General features: G+C 36.1%; 1 protein-coding gene across 1 annotated transcript in view; it reads right to left on the minus strand.

Annotated features, from left to right (window-relative positions):
* arap3 (ArfGAP with RhoGAP domain, ankyrin repeat and PH domain 3) overlaps positions 1-20179 on the minus strand; it is a 199173-nt gene that overhangs the window by 33626 nt on the left and 145368 nt on the right. The window contains exons 6-18 of the mRNA XM_028812615.2: positions 19655-19719; positions 13608-13844; positions 9397-9466; positions 8894-9014; positions 8042-8226; positions 7336-7442; positions 5308-5507; positions 4329-4414; positions 3950-4132; positions 3393-3546; positions 2448-2576; positions 2021-2174; positions 964-1066 (exon numbers count right to left, since the gene is read on the minus strand). Coding sequence (XP_028668448.2) covers positions 964-1066; positions 2021-2174; positions 2448-2576; positions 3393-3546; positions 3950-4132; positions 4329-4414; positions 5308-5507; positions 7336-7442; positions 8042-8226; positions 8894-9014; positions 9397-9466; positions 13608-13844; positions 19655-19719 — 1794 coding nt within the window. The remainder of the gene's footprint in view (positions 1-963; positions 1067-2020; positions 2175-2447; positions 2577-3392; positions 3547-3949; positions 4133-4328; positions 4415-5307; positions 5508-7335; positions 7443-8041; positions 8227-8893; positions 9015-9396; positions 9467-13607; positions 13845-19654; positions 19720-20179) is intronic.

Raw genomic sequence — 20179 nt, forward strand, 5'->3', positions numbered from 1 at the left:
TTTTTTGACTACATTCACAGAGGCTTTGGTTTTAGGATTCAATACAGTTCAGCATTTGCAGAATATAAAGTCATTTCCTAGAAAATGAGATTATGTATGAAGTACAAACATACCGTAACAACCAGTTGGCAATAAATTTATGTTATGTTAAATCAGGTGCATTTCAATAATGCATCATAAAGTAATACCAGCATTGTAAGCACAAGTGAAGCAAAGGGCATTTAATAAGACATTATTGCCAAATATAACTAACTCTAAAACAGAAGTAGTCTTACCCGCCATACATTAAATGTATGAAAAATGTCAGACATGCACACAAAGTTAATATGCTGAAAAATGAACTACAGCTAAAACTGGCTTCTTATCCTTTAATAATTTTCAAATAACAAACACGGACATTACATTATTTGTGATCAAGGAAGTTTTATTGGTAACACATGTGTCTATATGAGTTTTCCTCTTTGACTTTTCTTCTACATCCTGAAGATGTGTGGGTTACAATGCCTGGTATGTGCATGACTGTGCTCCACAATGGAATGATGATCCATTAAGGATTAGCTTTTGCATTACGCCTGATGATTTTGGTGCACATTCAGGTTCTCTGCAACTCTTAAACTGATTTAAGTCAACTAAGTAAATAGAAAGACTGAAAAATATATTACACATAGAAAATGTATTTGCTCTTAGCATGGTTTACTGTATGTAACAAAATCAAATCGTGCATAGAAAAAGCAATAAAGTATCTTCTTTTAGGCTAATCATATTACGATTTAGCAACGAACATTTTCCATGTTATTAAAGCAAAAATACAGTTTTTGGTAAATTTAGATCATATTTTACTTTATAGTGAAAGCTCTTTCAGATACTGCAGGTGCAATCAGTGTGTTTGGGTTAAACCCTTAATGCCATTAAACAACTGATCAAAAGAAGAGCATGTTGTCCATCATTTTAATTTTTTAATACCTTTCCTATGCAATTTGTCCAGCCATGCAAAGCTTCTGCAGTTTCAACCCCAAACTGGTATACTTTTTCTGATACCAAGTAAACTTCAAAAGTATATCGAAACCTGCAAAGAAAATAGTTCAAATAAATTTATTTTATATACCTAAACTTTTCTGTCTTTATAAAACAGCAATAATTTGGGAATCCAAGGTTGAACAGGAAAATAAAAATTTCAAACAACAAATAGTCTTGGGTTGAAAGTTTTTTTTTTGCATCATCAGTTACAGTATAGTAGAAATGGCAAATAAAACATATTAATGTACCAGTATCATTTAACAGAAAAAACTAAACATATTTAAACAAAACTGATCAATAAAATGTCTAATGTCTCCACAGTCCAGTTTTGTATGAATGTGGCATACTCATCTCTAACATTTGTTTCCCTTTAGTCTGAATGACATCACAGCAATACAAAACATAGTGTTACATTCACATATACTGTATATAGTACACATACTTTTTCACAATTTCCTCAATATTTTTGTAATGTTGAAATGAAAGATACATCATCAGTATATGTACTGAGTTTTACATTACCCTAATAAAGAAAACATGTTTTTCAAATGTTAACCTATTACAGAATTTCAATAGATTTTTTTCCAATTTTCCTACTAAGTAACACATTTTATAAGTATATTTAAAAAGAGAATTAAATTAAGTACGAGGACTACATACAGGGAAACTATATAATAGGCTAAGAAAGCAAATATCAGCATACCTTGGAATATATTTGACCTTGGTTTATCCATCCATCCATCCATCTATTATCAAACCCGCTATATCCTAACTACGGGATCACAGGGGTCTGCTGGAGCCAATCCCAGCCAATACAGGGCGCAAGGCAGGAAACAAACCCCGGGCAGGGCGCCAGCCCACCACAGGACCTTGGTTTAATTAACTGCTAATCTACTAATAATCCTTGTTTAGCATGCATCAACACTAAACACAATGCTACACAATCACACAGATCTTTGGATCCTTTCCTAATTTAATCTTTTCTATTGTTTGAAAGTGGTACCTGTCACAAGGTCCGGGACTATTAGGAGACTCATGTCTGCTGACTCCTAAACAAATAATTTCATTCATGTCAATCTTTAGGCTTGGATCATTTCTCTTTTCAGAGTCATAGAAGAGGAGACAACGATCCAAGGTACACCACTTCTTCTGGTATTCTGAAAAATAAAATATACAACTAAAGTTGGGAAAAGGTATCCTACAGTTTTGAAGGCCTTGCAGTACACATCTATTTAGACAAATTTAACAAGTCTTCTCAATAGAAGTGGGTATTATGCAGCAGATGCTACAATTTACTGTGTTTTCTCTTTATCAGAACTGTGAGTATGTTATGACCACAAAATCATTAATGAAGAAATTTACATAATGAGAAAATATTAGTAAGTGTCTAGCAATACAATGTTAGCTTGAAAAAGATAAAAATACTAAACCTTCTTTATTTTTCTTTGTTGATATTTTGCTAATTGATGCTGACTTGTAAAGGTATCCTGAATATATCACTGGCTGGGTGATTTCATCGTACACACTTCCTGTATCCAGTCCTTCTGTAGAGCTTGATTCTAAAAGGAGGATATGACTGTCTTTCAGGAAATGAGAGCACAAGCTGGTTTGAAGAAATTCTAAGATAATAAGTCAAATACTCCTTTATGAAAATCATTATATTCCTGAGCATGAATGTCTTTATTTTCTATTATGTATTCCATAGCAATATTTTTTAAAATATAACTGTAATGAGACTAAATAAAATAAAGAAAAAAGATAACTAATATCACAAATACTTTCTAATATCAACATTAATTTAAGGTATGTAAACAAATGACAAGACAATATTAGATCTGATTAGATCTAATTTATCTGCTTTCAATTTACTGTACTGCATTTGGGTATTAAAACCAGATAAACCACATCTGATGAAACTTCAGTCATATTTAGTTTATTTTGCAAATTATTTAATTTCTGAATATGAAATACAATTAATCAAATGTTATTGCATCACTTAGTTATTATGCTTTGTATGCACCAATGAACATTGTACATTAAACTGACATGCATCATTTCATTATATTGTAACGGTATTCAGGCCTCTGAAAAACATCACAGAACAGAATAGGCTTAATTACATTTTTATACACAAATAACTTACATCTATTTCTGAAAAAAGTTGCAATTTGCTTTACTACATGTTCACGATTCCCTGAGATCTAAGTAGAAAACTATTAATTTAAGTGTGATTTAACAATTATGCTGACTATGAAACTGAATTTTCTAGTATGATTCCACCTTTTTGAGGCATATTTTTCTAATTTGAAAGGCCATATAAACAAAGCAGAACTGATATTAGATTAATTCATACTTGGTTGTGATAAGATTTTTACCTATAGACTTGTAACTTTGAGGCTCTGATACTCGTCCAAGACTAGGTGCCTGACACTGGTCATATAAATTTGAATCAAGGGCTTCAGCTGCCTCAGTAAAGATCTGAGGCACAATTTGAAGAAGGTTCTGCTCTGCTACAGCTGTACAAAGGGCCTGATGGAAAAAAAAAAAAAACAAATTCACATTATGAAGTTTAAGCAGAGGAACTTTTTTACTAACAACTATGAACAACACTGATAAAATGTTGGTAGCATTCAGCTTAAGCACACATTCACATTCAAAATACAATATTTTTTGATAACTACACTATACTGAGAGAAAAATGAAAGTGAAAAATATGTATAATGCAAAACCCTCATTTGATCATTAAAAATCCATACAGTACAAAAATAATGAAGTGGAATACTGCATATAGCCTTAATTTTCTCTTTCTTTCCAAATAAATTATGAATAAAATCTAAATGTGGTCATATGAGGTTTAATACGTTACAGTACAGAATTGGATGATTATTATATCTTTTAAAGCATTAAAATTCCCCATAGTGTGTTTTAGTACCTTTAACAGGTCATCCTGTGTAGCAAACCTAGGATGGGGCAGTCTATACCTGCCATCTCGATATTTGAGGCCAATGAATTCCCTGCGCTGTTCAGCAGTGGAATCTGGATCCAACTCTTCATATGGAGTGAGACGAGCTGCCCAGAACCTGTTGGACCTCTCATTTCCAATCATAATAAATAGCTGTAGGAAACATAAATGTGAAGGCATAGAGCACAGTTTTGCACATTTGACATATTTTAACTAAACAGCTGAATGGATCTATTGCCTATTAGTAACTGTTTTGTTTAGCTACATAAGCAATATATAGTGTGAATACACTTAAAAGCTGTTTAAGTCACTTACAATGAATTTACTAAAAGTGTACTTAGTTACTTACTTGTACTATTTCATTGCTCCATACACTTGTGTCCAGTGTTAGACTCTGAACCTTAGAAATAGTTGTACCCAGGCCTCTGTGCTGACCTAGGCATAAAATTAAAATGCAACCAAATTAGTTCTTAAAAAATAAATCAGGTTTTTATTTTTGCATGTAAATGAAACTAACGGGACTAAAGTGAGTAACAGCTCAGTAAGTGTTTCTGAACACTGAAATAAATCACATATTCAAAATGGTTAACGACCTGGCCTCTTATTCTGTTTTATGTGTTGTTTAAATGGAGTTGTATCTATAGCATATGTAATCGGTCACATCTATCTCCAAAACCTCTACTTACCTACAACACAAATGCCATTTGACATTCTAGCATCTATTGAATATTGTAATGTCTTTCAATTCAGAAGTCTCACCACTATCTTATGCTTCCTTCTTCTACCTATCACTACAACATTTGTTTTAAGAAGAAACATCCAATATTTGGATACCAGAAGCAGTGAGCAGTCATCTTTTATACACAGGACTTGAAAACACAATTTGTCACATGACCAGCTATGGGTATAGCGACTGTAAAAAATATATTCATGACAAAGTAAAGATTGTCCCAAAATGTCGATGAATATTCAAAAACACAAAATGGTGTTTCCAGAATAACAAGATAACAATAAGAAATAAACAATAAGAAATAAATGTGCCACACTTTCAAAAACAGCATGATAGACCCTGGAAAGTCCAAAACATAAATTCATGTGAACTAAGTAGAGTATTATTCAATTAGTAAGATAATTTTCACATGTGTATTTAGTAGCTAACAATTATGAGAAACACAAGCTTTAGAAACTAAGATTGAAATTGCATTACAAAGCTTTCACCTCATCAAAACCATGTCACAGATCAGGAGCAATACTGAAAATGTGATTGACATTTATTTTTAAATTTGGACTTATCATAAGCGAAAAAAGATAAACACGATTATCCGTACCAGCACAGTTCTTGCAGATCACTACACAGAGGTTGATGGAAGCCCAGTCAGGATTAATAGCCTTGCAGTCAGCACAACTCTTGTTAGATCGGTTAGACCATATCTTTTCAGCCACTTCATAATCAGAAAGGGTCTCTGCGATAGACTCTTGTAAAGCTTCCATCCAATCTTTTTTCTCTCGCCAAGACTCGGCAGTAAAGCTAAATAGAAGAGTAAAAAATTACATTATTAAATATAAATGTACAGTAAATCAAACATACTATAGATAAAGGTTAAGCCTTGTTAATGATTTTGTGTAGTAGATGAAGTACAAACTTGCTCTGCTTAGGTTTAACCATGCAGGTGCCAACAACTGGCCTGTATTTCCTTCAGCATACTGTAGTCCCTTGAAACAAACTTCCTCATATTCCTTGTGTCTTCTGTCTGCCAAACCCAAGCTTGAATGCTTCTGAGCCAGAAGCCCATTTACTGTATAACCCATCCACTAGTCCACAATTTACCCCAAATAACAAATAGACACTTGACTGGCATCCTGATTCATAGATATACTATACCAAGTAGGCAGAACTATTGTATTTGGCTATATGCAAAGCAGTTCACTACAGCTGTGAAGAAACATCTCTAACCTTGACCAGAAATAGATGTAATCCATTCATCCATTTTCTAACACACTTATCAAGTTTAGGATTGCAGTGTGGTGCAATAACAGTGTGGTGCTCCTGGGTCTTGAACGAAGAGATACACGCTCCTCAGGTGGTCAAGACCTGTCCAAGGGGGACAGGACTAACTGGAGAAGTTGACATAAAAGCAGCTTTGCAATCGTCATTTTGCAGACACAGCACAGAGACCAGTTCAGCATTCAGGAGATAGGTCTGTGGGTATGTGTGTTCACCACCGACTCTCACAGAGCTGAGGGATAATGGGCATACGAGTTGTCTCTGACCCCAGATACAGTGGAGTGAGGCAGAGAGGGACCGCCTGCATGAGTGGGCCAATGGACAAAGCAGCTGGGAAATGCTTTTAATGTGCCCACTAATTTCCTTGTCTGCGAAAGCCAATCTCCAAGCTACTTTTGTTTTGCTGGTGTCTCTGATTGTCCCACTCCTTCGGACAGTTTAGCAAGTGTACAGATTTAATGCTTTTGTGGTTGGTAGAATTGTGGTGTGCCTATTTTGGGTTACAAAAAGTGTGCCATCACAGTAAAAAGGTTGGAAAACACTGCTCTACACCTTTGCTCCTGGCACACTAAAAAGGTTCTCTGTAGTATTTATCTCGGTTAAAAATTGACATTACTTAGATGGTTATGTTGCATACTTTGCATAAATTAGCAAAGTTACTGTAAACTTGAATCATGGATGGTGACAATCATTATGCTTCTATTTTGTAGAATTTTGTCATTATACTGTAAACTACCTGACAGACTGGAGAGTTAAATTCAGAGGTACTAGGGACTTTTTAATTTGGTTTTAGTGCCACTCAAAAAAATGTATTTTGTAGCACTTATGTGATATGACATTGACTCCATCTTTTTACAGAAATGTGAAATGAAAAAAAAGAGTGTTATTTTTACCTTCTTCCCACTCCCCTGCATCTATGTCGGTATGTCTAAATCAAGGTAATGAACACCAGTATTTTGAAACGTTAAAATAAAATTTTATTTCTCAAAATTGTTAAAGGTAGTAAACACGCGGTACTAGATGTTTATGCAATTCTTTAGGTTCACACTTAACTTTTTTATATTATTGTTTTGTAATATAATAAAAAAAAAACAAAAACAAACCAACAAAAAAAAATAGGCATTAATTGCAAAAATTAATTAATTTCCAGGTTTACTTTATTTATATGGTAAAATAATTTATTTAGAAAATATTTTTGTTAAATTTCTTGAAAGGAATACAGAGTACAAATGTAAAATATATGTAAAATATTCATTTTTGGTCCCAAAATGCTCAAACAAGACAACAGCTTAGAAAGTGTGTATCAAATGAACCTAATGTGGTACATCTATATTATAAAATACATCATTACCTGAAAGTTTTAAAAGGGGTTATCAACTCAAATGTTTTGTGTTTGCTTTCTCTTATTGTTGCACCACGAATATCAATCAGAGTTATTCCAATTCCATTCTTAAAACACTGCAATAGAAAAAAAAACCCCACAAACTTCATCAAAACATAATGTGTTTATATGTTTAACATACAAGGCAAATACTTCAAAAGTAAAATTATTTTTTTGAATAATATATACATTAACATGAAGGCCCACTCTTCCACATACTCTCACTCATACTCACAAGGGCCCTATGTGCAAAGATAAATTGACATAACACACATGTCACTGGGGAAGTGTGAAGAAAACTGGAGAGCTAGGAGTAAAATCCATGTAGTCACTTTGGGGAACATGCAAACTTCATACAACATCCCAGCATGGCATTCAAACCCAGGATTCTGGATCAGTGAGGCCCCTTTATCAGCAACTTAATTATCATGCCAAAATAGGATAAGGTACTAACTTGGAAAAGCTTTCACAAACTATAAAAACAAGTGTATCACATGAATATAAATGCAACCATCTGAAATGAAGGTACAGTGATGAGAGGAAATAGAAGACATTTATCTTTTATAAACTGCAAATTTGTACAGTCGTCTTAAACTACTGAGAGCCAATGGATGGCATCCACATTTGTAATCTTTCAGTACATTTTGCTAGGGATAAACAGCGTAAAAATGCTCACCTGCTCATTCTTGTAAAGCCACACCTTGTCATTAATAATAGCTGTGTAGATTTTGGATTTGGTCCCTTTAAGTTCCAAGTAGCCACTCTTCTGACATTGACTGCCCAGCCCTAATCTGGGTTTAGCTGATACTAACTTATCTTTCACTCTGTCTTGTAGTGTTTTACACCAATGATTCCGCTGAGCTACATTAGCAAGAGAAACATAAGAAGTTTACTTATTAAATGTAGTCATTTTAGATTTGTATTCGTTTTGAAAATTTGATCTATTTGGACTGGAATGGAGCATTTTTTTTTCTTTGCTAATTACATTGATTTGATCATGCACCTGAAAAATCTTCCTAAATGTTAGGGTGCACTGGAGGCCAATAATCCCACTTTGTGGATACATTTCAAAAAGCACTGCATTATTCTTTTTACTAAAATTCTTTTGCTGAAATTGATCACAAAAATATGAAGCTAACTGTGAAATGGTATGTACAGAAAATGGTACAAGTGATACGGGAACTAGAATCTACCGGTGACAATAAATTTTGCCAGAAATGTAAAGTAAATGTTATTTTTGTCTATTGTACATTTCAGTTGAATATCCATCCATCCATCCACCCATTATCCAACCCGCTATATCCTATCTACAGGGTCTGCTGGGGCCAATCCCAGCTAACACACCAAAAATGCATTAAAAACAGATATGTATGAGTAGCTGAATATTAGAGGTTCATTAAAAAACAAACCTGAGTAGCTAGAAAAGTATGATTCTACTCATTTATATTTCCAATGTAACACCCTTTTCATAGTTTAGTTCAACATACTGTATAACATAATTCTGGAATGGCCACTGAAGTACACTTACTTTCATTCTCAGTGCGGAAAACAAAAATCCTTTGGCTTGTGACAATTTCAAATTTATTCTCTTTTGCAGGTCGCACCATTTGGATGGCAGCCAATGGGATTACCCCTTTTGGATAAACTTCCTGTCAGGAATACATATAGATTAAATATTGGAAGAAAAGAATATTTAAATGGGATGTATTGAGATTACATGTACAACATTTTTTTCTCAAATACTCTATATACTGTCCCTTAACCTGCTTGTTTTAGAAAAAACACTACAGGGAAAAAAAAACTACAGAATAAATCGATGTCAAGCAGTAAAATTTTAATTGTACCAAGGCAGATGAAAAAAGAGCACCACACTAAACCTAATACTTTACGAAACATAAAACGTGAAATAAATTACGAATTTTGATTTTACATTTTCTGAAAAGTACCTGAAAACTGAATGGTGTTAGACCTTTTTAGACAAAGAGGAAACACGTAATATCTGTTGTTTAAAACAAACTAAAAAGGGGTTACCTTTTCATTATTAAAGTACATTAAGTTTTTCCCGTCAAATTTGGAATAGCGCCTTTGAAACACACAGTTTCTAAAAAAGAGAGAAAATAAATACATGAGGAAAGGCAAAAAGGTAAGTAAGGGGTGTGCCAAATGTTTGAACCAAAGAAAAAAATTAAACAGTAAACCATTAATGTATTATTGTGATTGATTGCTATCAACATCCAGGCAAATATTAATTACTGTATGCATATTTTATTAGACTGTTTCTTACAACCTCAAAAGCTTGTCTTTTAATTCACTAAGACCTTTGCTTTTTAAAACTAACATAAAATATAACTGGCACCCTAAAACTCCCTTTAAAACATCCAAGAAGAAAAATTACACAATAATGTCACTTTATTTTGTGAAAAATTTTAGAAGTCGGCCCAATTTTGGGTAAAGCAAAGAAATGTTGCATACGTTTCATATGGTTCCAAACACCCAGCAAAAATGAAAAAAAAGGGAAAAAAAACTTGCTTTCATATTAAAAAACTATAAAGAATTTATTATTCCTAGTCCAGTACCTCCTGACAACGAACCAATTAAAAATGCCTAAGTATTGAAAGACAATGGCTGAGAATCTGCTTAATTGTAAAAGTAGAAATATAATGAAAAATCTCAAAGCAAATGAAGTTTTATCATTTTGTCTGATAACACAATGTAGGCAGTAATATGATCCTTCAGACAAGTTTCTCATTGTCACAAACACGGATACAATGAAGAAAGTATAAATAAGTTACCGGTATTACAAAATAAGTGATAAAATGCTTTTCAGTACAACCTCAACGTGGAAATTCAGCATACACAAATTTATCTTTACATGAACTGACACTGGTATATAAACATAAAATTAACACTGGTGCTGCACACAGCGATAGGCTGTTTTCTTACATTGTGCAAGGAGGGAATTCTTGTTCTCTTGATCTGTCAGAGCCATTGCAGCAAGACAATGTTGTGTACTCTTAAGCTTTCAGTGCAGTGCAAGAAAGAAGAAAATGCCTTTTGGGTGACTCTTGTTCCCTCTCTTCTACACAAGTGGGAGAAGAATCTCACATACTCTCGCTTTAACTTACTCATGGTAGTATGCATTGGCACGGGAATGAAGAAGACATATTCCCTGTTGCACTCTGACTCACTCACATTCACTGGGGATGATGGGTGCTTGAAAAAGAGTGAAGTGTAAGCTACTGTATGATCACTCAGTCTCCACCATGGGAGGAGAGGAAGCAAGATGTGGTCCTTTGTGCACTTTGGACCTCGCTTACCATGGTGTGCGAATAATGCAGTTGTGTGCATGCTGTACTCTCTTCATCTCTCTCCCTAAATGTATCATTACTAGGAATAATAGATACATTTAATCCACCTACTGTGATACAGCAGCCTCCTTATTTCGAGGCAGCAGTGTTAACACTGCACCACTGTGCCCCCCAATATATAATATGTGAAAATCAAGAAAATGAATGGTACTGACCTGTAGTCGTGAAATACACATGTATTGTTTTAATTCTCAGATGCATACAGTAAATTATATGATTGTTCAAAGTGCTTTGCTGTAAAAACACTACTGAAAGCTTTGGAAGATGAATCTTTAACGATTCATCTTACACTAGCAGTTTGGTTTACAGTTTATTTCTAAAGGTAAAGCCGGTATAGCTTTTGATTTAATAGTACTGATGCACACAATAGTTTCTTCCCTTTTTAGTTAAAGTGCATTCTAAAATGATGTTCTAAAGCCTTGAAATTTATCTCCACACAGATTGAGGTTGTTTATAAACAAGTTTGTTATCCAGAAGAACAATTAAGAGAACAGGAAGAGGGTCATACACAGTGAAGCAATAAATCAAGTATGAGATGTCCTGAAAAAACAGGGGCTCAGTGCCAAATTGCGCAAAACACACTCAGTATATCAAAGGCAAGAATGTAAGCACTAGAACAAAAATCATACATCTATAAATCCAAAAAAGTAAATCAATGGCACTAAGTACACTGTGCTAAAGCAATGCCACCATCTAAGCTCTCCATTTTTACTGCCCTCCTGTCTCACCCATCATTAGGCCGGGTTTATACTTCACGTTGACGTGTGCACCTACAGATGCGGTGTACTGTTTATACTTGCGCACATACTGTACTTTATGTAAATCTGGAAGATTCCACCAGGTGGCAGTACGAGATATCATCACGGTGAGAAAACATTCAGCTTCTCTGTGTTGTGAATTGCATGAAACATCCATTAAATACTGAGGACAACTTGTCACCATATCTCTGAAAAAGATGGACGTTTAATGATTACATCCATCAATCCAGGGATGTGCACATTCCAGCATGCATCGGGCGCGAGGCATAAACAATCCCTAGCATGGCATCAGCTCATTGCAAGGTGAATACAAGCACACACACATAGCGTCATTTTAGCATCACCAGATCCTCAAACCTGCATGTCTTTGGAAGGAACACACTGTGGAAACCCACCAGGAACACATGCAAACTCCAGGCAGGGAACACTAGGGATGTGACTCGCTACCGCTCTGCCTCTGCACCATCACTACATGTGTAATTATTAACAGTATTCATTATTTAAATGAAGTTAGCAGTTTGTGAAATGGAACATACATACTTTAATTCATTTCATCATGAAAGTGATATCAAGTATAATTCTAAGGATTCTAAATGTGCAGAGAGCTGGAATATCATAAATTTAATGTGTTCTGTGTGGCAATTGCTGCTTGCTGCTGCTGTTAGTTCAGGAGGAAGCCACAGAAGCACGTAGTGATTAACAACTGGGTCAGTTTTAAGATGGTGTTAACAACAGTCTACTTTAATGACAAAATAAACTATGAGATTAAAGTGGGAATTTCGAGATTAAAGCAGAAATTTCCACTTTAATCACAAAGTAGACCTTTTCACTGTGTCCCTAATTTTTTTTCTCTGTGGCTCAAATTTGCTGCATTGGGGAATATGTGACGCTTGAATATAACAGCACCACAATTGCATTTGTACTGTATGTCAGCATTTTGCTTCACTGCATTGGACCATTCATCAAACACTGAAGCATGTACATTGATCCTGTACGATCTGCAAAGCAGTTTGCTGTCACTTGTTCATAGTAAACACAGACTCTGACATCACGTTCCAACTTGAACACACTACACCCTCCATTTTTTGCTGGTACTGCAACTCACACATGCGTCGCGTTAATTTCTGAGGACATGCTCAAAGGACAGGTCAAATGAATGCTGGGAAGGTGTGGAAGCCCTTAGAGAGCTATGTAATTAATGTTACATTGTAACAGATACAGACATGAGTGGCAGTGACAAATAGCTTGTAAAAGAAATTGTGCTTCAGCCATTTTCTGACAATTAACAATTATATTAATGTAAGTATGCTGAAGAAATTAGATATAACAAAAGACTACCTAATGCATCATTTAAATTAGATAAACATCTAAGAAACTATCATTTCAGTGAAAAAGTGTAATTACTGCACATTACACTCACTGCATATTTTAAGAGAGGAAATAGTGTAAAGTGCTGTGTCATATCACATATTGTAAACCTAAATCAGTAGCACTGAACAATGGCACTGTGAACTTGAATGATCATAATGATATTTGTATGCCTCTAAAGTAACAATGCCTGCTCACCACTTGTGGCCCCTTGTGCCCTTTCCATTCCAGTCTGAAATTACTTTAAATGTTAAGTTTGTATACTCTTTAAATTCATAGGTATTTGACAATGGATCTGTGTTGGTGTGCACAAAGCAATTAACTTTTTATACATTTTGTCCAGCGGCACTAGGATGATAGACTGCGAGGTCAAGAAATAGATAAGCAAGTAAAGAAAACTGGTGCATGATTCAAAACCATTTTTCTGTAATTAATCTCAAATTTTAATTTGCTATTTATATTGTAATTCATCTTACCGTATACTTTATGTTAAACCCTTTTTAGAAAACATAGAGGGTACAGATACTCTGCCTAGGGAGGCTCCCTTGTTTTTACCACCCAAAGTGATCCTGATGACCCAATTTTCTATTATATTTGAAAATTGCTATTTCTGATATTCCTCATATATTAATGAATATATTAATTAATATTAATTTCCTTTTACACAAAACAACTTTGAAATATTAAATAATGCTAACAAAACTCATCTTTAAAAGAAGTCTTTAAAAAAAGACACTAGAAATTTTACCCATGAGGAGACAACTTCTCCAGCCAGCCACTGATGATGGGGTGGGCTGGATCCGCAGCAAATGTAAAACTTGCATAAGGGGAAATGGTCAGATCATCAGCATATTCATCATTATAGGAACAGGCAGGAAGACAGAATGACAGACTGGATGTGTGAGGTACTCCCACTGTGAAATAATCTTCAGACTTGTTTAATGGAGTGCTAGGGATCAGCCCGTCTTTGGTAGCACAGTTCTGCCTGAAAACACCAATAAAAGATACATTTAGTTGAAAGCTGCACATACATGAATAAAACCACCTAGTGATTCTGTGTCAATGTTACTACACATTTTTGCTTCTGCATAGGAGGTGTGTTAAATATAATCCTACTGCAGTGGTTCTCATGTAGTCATACGTAAACAGATTTGAAATCCCCACCTTGATAACTAACAAAGTAATGAGGGTAGCCCTTGTCTGCCTTATAGAACTTATAATTAGTTATACTATAATCATTGCAATCTGAAACATCAGCTGAAAAAGAAGAAACAAGTCAGAGTAACAAGGGGATTGTATTAAAAGTTGTACAAAAACATGTATTTTCTGAAGTAATGCCCTCATTTTAATTCACTTGTTTTATTTTTTAATAATGTAAATAATGAAAAGTAAACTTACAATTTTACTGTAAAAACATGAATTGCTTTAAACAACAGCTTTTTCTCTTAAAATTAGCATAGTGTGCAGGAATTACAGGTTTACAAACTCTATGAAAATACTATTTATACAGTTACTTAACACCTGAAATACAATAATTTACATTTCTTTTTGTTTCTCCAGTTGGAGCAGAGGCAGGTGAAGTGACTTTCTCATGGTCACACAGTTTCAATAGCTGGATTTGAACCCATATCCTCAGGGATTGAAGTCTAAAAGTCTCAAACACTACACCATACTGCCTACCTAATGAAAAACAGTACCTGAACATTTCTTTGAAGAATTGCGCCTCCAGCCCTGAAAACATTTCAATGATAGGAGTGAATTCACTGCGTGCTGCAGATTCTCTGAAATTGGGCTTCAGCTTTGAGAATCCCACTCTTAGTTCATTTTCAATGTGCAGCTTTGACCTATATATTGTCTTCATTGAGACAACTGCAGAAAATTATCTCACACAGGCAGGATGTGGCAAAAGACAGGCATATAGCCAAGCTTCTCTGCTTCTTCTACACTCTAATCCAAAATTCAGCCAGCCAAGGTCTAAGCCATGAACTGGAGCCTCACTATTGAATTAGATGTCACAGCAATGAACCATTTCTGTTCTGCAGTGCTGAAATCAACAGCTGGTGTTTCAGTAAAATAATCTCAGATCCAGTTGTATTTTGCAGGATCATCCACTGTGAAATACCTCTGAAAATGTTTTTGTAAAGCTGAGATATGATCTTGCACACACAGAAACACTGTTATGTTTTTTTAACCTCAATGAAAGATTTCAAGCTCTCAAATGAGTCTACATTCCCATCTTTCACACGTTGCCCTCCCATCTTCGGTTTTCTTGTAAAGGATGTAACTATATCTGCAAGGTGTGGAAAGTGTATGCTGTTACCCTGCAACTTTGGATTTAGTTCACTGAGTTTCTGAAACATGCCACTAAGGTATGCAAGTTTCATTAGGAAGATGTCATTATTAAATGTGTGGGCTAGTGTATTCCTTTGTTCCTCAAAGAAAATTCTAACTTCATCCAGTAGTTCAAATACTCTCGATATCACCTTCCCACATAACAGCCATCGCGATATGCTGTAAAATAAAACAGCAATGTGTTCAGATCCCATTTCCCCACAAAGAGTTGAATACAGTATATCTGAGCTTTGACTGGCCTTGTTTTGATATAGTTAACTATAGCAATAATGTCTGTTATTACATCGCTCAGTTTGGGATTAAGGTATTTGGATTCAAATGGCCCTCTATGTATCATACTGCATGTTCACTGCAGTTTGGATGAAATGTGCTTGATGAGTGCTTGTAATCCCCCTGATTTTCCATTTCAGATCATCCATCCATCCATTTTCCAACCCGCTGAATCTGAACACAGGGTCACGGGGGTCTGCTGGAGCCAATCCCAGCCAACACAGGGCACAAGGCAGGGAACCAATCCTGGGCAGGGTGCCACCCCACCGCAGGACACACACAAACACACCCACACACCAAGCACACACTAGGGCCAATTTAGAATCGCCAATCCACCTAACCTGCATGTCTTTGGACTGTGGGAGGAAACCGGAGCGCCCGGAGGAAACCCACGCAGACACGGGGAGAACACGCAAACTCCACGCAGGGAGGACCCGGGAAGCGAACCCAGGTCCCCAGATCTCCCAACTGCGAGGCAGCAGCGCTACCCACTGCGCCACCGTGCCACCCTTCATTTCAGATCAGCCTCTTTCAAATAATTGTCTACAATTTTGCGTAATTTGTCTGCATAATTAATTATGTGTTTGCAGAAAAGCAAACGCTCCTTCATATCATTGGCATCAACATATCTGATGTATGTTATCAGTAAACAGCTTTTGTTGCTGTTGGTTGCTTTGTCAATCTGAAGTGTGAAACATCTGTATCTGATTTTTTAACTAAGCTATTCCTCCATATATCTTTTGACATGCTGTAAGTGCACATCACAATGGTATTTTTTGATAGAGGAATAATGTTCCGTTTATTAGCTGTTGCTTCATTGATCATAGAAGAAACTGCAACAATAGCAGCAGGGAGGAATGATTCCTCTGCTATAATGTGAGGCTTTTTACACGAGACAACTTTGTGGGCTACTTTGTAGGAAGTGAGTTGAGCTTAAGCATGCACAGATGTGGTTTTAATAAAATGTATCTGCTGAGCACGACAGTTTTATACTTTCTTTTTGAAGAGATCTAGGGGCTTGTCCTTGTCTTAAGAGTGAAGTCTCCAGGTGTAGTCCTAACTTATTTGGCTTCAAACTGACAGCGGCTAATATTTTAAGACACACAAAGCACTGAGGTAGCACTTCTGTACCAACTGTTGTACTGGTAAGGCAGAGAGAGATATGCCTCATCTTTTTTTTATCTTTGTTTTTCTAGCTGTAACATCTCAGGCAGTTTCATCATCTGTTTTACATTTTGTTGACAGGCCTATCATAAACTTCTCCATGCTGTTAGCTAAGGGTCCTCCCTGTAGTGTATGGCATAGGGTGGGGCCAGATGTTGGCAGGTTTGGATGTTCGAATGTTACCACATAAGACAAGGTACTTTCTAAATGTCAGACTGTTCGCAAATAATGAGGTCTACCACTGCATTCAGGTACTTATCTTGTATGGTAACTAATAAAAACTAAAAGGCTATCTTCCATCCATTCATCCATTATCCAACCCGCTATATCCTAACTACAGGGTCATGGGGGTCTGCTGGAGCCAATCCCAGCCAACACAGGACGCAAGACAGGAAACAAACCCCGGGCAGGGTGCCAGCCCACCACAAAAGACTATCTTGACAGGTGAATTGAATAAATAAATTAACATCTAACGTCATACCTACCATAAAAGGTCAGACTTCAATACCCAACCTGCCCCACATCTGACCCCATCCTACCCTGCAGCGAGGTGCTCTTGTTGTTACCAGCATATGTTCAGTCTTTGGAATCACACTCACCATCATAAAGTGTTGTCCATCCATCCATCCATTGTCCAACCCGCTGAATCCGAACACAGGGTCACGGGGGTCTGCTGGAGCCAATCCCAGCCAACACAGGGCACAAGGCAGGAACCAATCCTGGGCAGGGTGCCAACCCACCACAGGACACACACAAACACACCCACACACCAAGCACACACTAGGGCCTATGAAGAATCACCAATCCACCTAACCTGCATGTCTTTGGACTGTGGGAGGAAACCGGAGCGCCCGGAGGAAACCCACGCAGACACGGGGAGAACATGCAAACTCCACGCAGGGAGGACCCGGGAAGAGAACCCGGGTCCCTGGGTCTCCCAACTGCGAGGCAGCAGCGCTACCCACTGCGCCACCGTGCCGCCCTAAAGTGTTGTCCACTAACTGATAATATACCAAGTACAGAGTCTCAAATTACAGGTTCTGCAAACTATCACTATAATATGCCAACCTATGTAAACTCCAAGCATTACTGTACATCCAGACTGAAGACTCAGAGTTTTCATTTGAGTCTACTAAAAGTTGCAGTCAGCATCCATTTCCCTTTTTACTCTGCTTTTCTTTAGCTATGGGCTAATGCTTTTTTATATATAAAAATGAGCAGGCTCCATTGACACAACCTCCCTTGTACCAGCTGTTATGGTTAAAGAGAACTGTACTGCCATAGACTAAACTGGACTCTATTTGTCAAAAAATAGAATATGTAAACAGTTTTTAGGGCTTGTGTTGGTGTGCTGATTTTTACTTTATTATTCGTTAAGTCACATCGTTTCCATGTTGATGAAAATGCATTTAAGAAACCTCTTTCTTCTCTTGCAAAGTATATAACATAAACAAAAAATTGCAACTTTAACTATACAATTATCTTTAGGACAGAATGTTATTTTCACAGTAGTTTTTGTCTCATTTACAAACACAAATAACAAAGGATTAGCTATATTGAGCTGAATTATGCAATTTCATTTCATTTAAACCATCTTCATATTTATCTTTTATATTGTTAAACTACTAAACTTTTGGGTAGACTTCATAACTAATTTCCCCTTGGGATTAATAAAGTATCTATCTATCTATCTATCTATCTATCTATCTATCTATCTATCTATCTATCTATCTATCTATCTATCTATCTATCTATCTATCTATCTATCTATCTATCTGGCATATAGTAATAATTCAGAAAACTTGGAGCTTGTTGACCTAATCTGTTGAGAAATCCTTAAACTTAGGGGTACGGAAAACCTGGTAAGGCTGAATTTGGAGAAAATGGGTGTCCTCTTTAAAAGTGAATTAAAGCATGTCCACTAGGGGGCAATACTTCCGAAAAAATTAACTTCATATAGTGTAAGTGATACTGGTTTAAAGAAGCAGAGGGTGGCTATTAAATTGGCCGCCAACATAATAACACACAAAATAACATCTAAAAGAAGAGCTCAACCTATACAAATACAGTGTGTCTTTAGCTTGCATAATAATATCCATCCATCCATTGTCCAACCCGCTATGTCCTAACTACAGGGTCACGGGGGTCTGCTGGAGCCAATCCCAGCCAACACAGGACACAAGGCAGGAAATAAACCCCAGGCAGGGCGCCAGCCCACCGCAGGGCACACACACCCAGCACACACTAGGGACAATTTTGGATCGCCAATGCACCTAACCGGAGCACCCAGAGGAAACCCATGCAGACACAGGGAGAACATGCAAACTCCATGCAGGGAAGACCCAGGAAGTGAACCAAGGTCTCCTTACTGCCACCCTCATAACAATATCCAATACCTCTATATTTCAGTTCATGCAAAACAACACAAAAAATCATTTGTAAATGTAACATTTGTGACAAAACAACTGTTAAATCAGACAGTGAAAATGTCAGGAACACAGTCTCCATTAACTCAATTAACTGATATCCCATTTCCTTTTCATAGGCACTTAACTTAATGTGTTTGTGTTGCCACTACAAATTTCACCAGGAAGAGAGGAGAGAAAGTGAATTAGCACCAAGTAGTTATGAAAGTATGCCCTTCTAGGGAATAATACACTTCTATTGTAAATTATACTGATAAGACTAATAGAGAAATAAGTTAAACAATAAAATTAACATAATAGAAAGTAACTGCAAAAACATTTCAGATAAACACACATTTTATTTTTTATTAAAGCTAAATTTGTCTTAGGCACTTAGCTAATGTGCAACTACACATATAAAAACCCACTTAAATGCTAATCTACCTAAGTAACTGCTCTGGTGTAAAAGCACTGGTGCCAGGGCTGCTGATATTGGCTTGGGACACTTGTGACATTGAACTGGATTAGTAAGGTTGGGAATGTTATGCATTTTTATGTTATTATTTATTTTTTGTACAATTGTCTTTATTTAGTACACACCCACCTGAAAGTCCCTAGATGATCCTGGTTGCAAGTACCAGACTCTGTGTTCCTTTGATTTTTAGAAATCTGTGAAATATATGCAATGATAACAAGTTGACAAATGATATTAACTTATTTCACATATAAATTAACATGGAGATATACTGCACAGAAGCCCCAAAAGAAAACATATTATTTGCACTTAAATGTTAAAAATGTGTATTACTCACATGGTTGATGAAATAAAATGCACATGATAGTGAAATACAAAATTTCATATAATCAGCCAAAGGTCTTTTAGGATGCGCAGAATTCCTCCCATATTGTAAAGACAAGATTGTTAGATTAACTAGTAATAGTTCAAGTGAATAGTAGGGATTGTGAGCATAAGCATACCCTGCAGCAGTGCACTAACATTTCATCAAGGATTAATCCCTAGTGTGTGTTCAATTGCCTGTAACCCTGTACTGAACAAGGTGGGTTTAGAAAACAGGTAATAATACATTGGATTTTGCTTGCATTATGTTGTCTGTGAAGTTATTCCATG

Source organism: Erpetoichthys calabaricus, chromosome 11 (genome assembly GCF_900747795.2).
Source record: "Erpetoichthys calabaricus chromosome 11, fErpCal1.3, whole genome shotgun sequence".
NCBI lineage: Eukaryota > Metazoa > Chordata > Cladistia > Polypteriformes > Polypteridae > Erpetoichthys > Erpetoichthys calabaricus.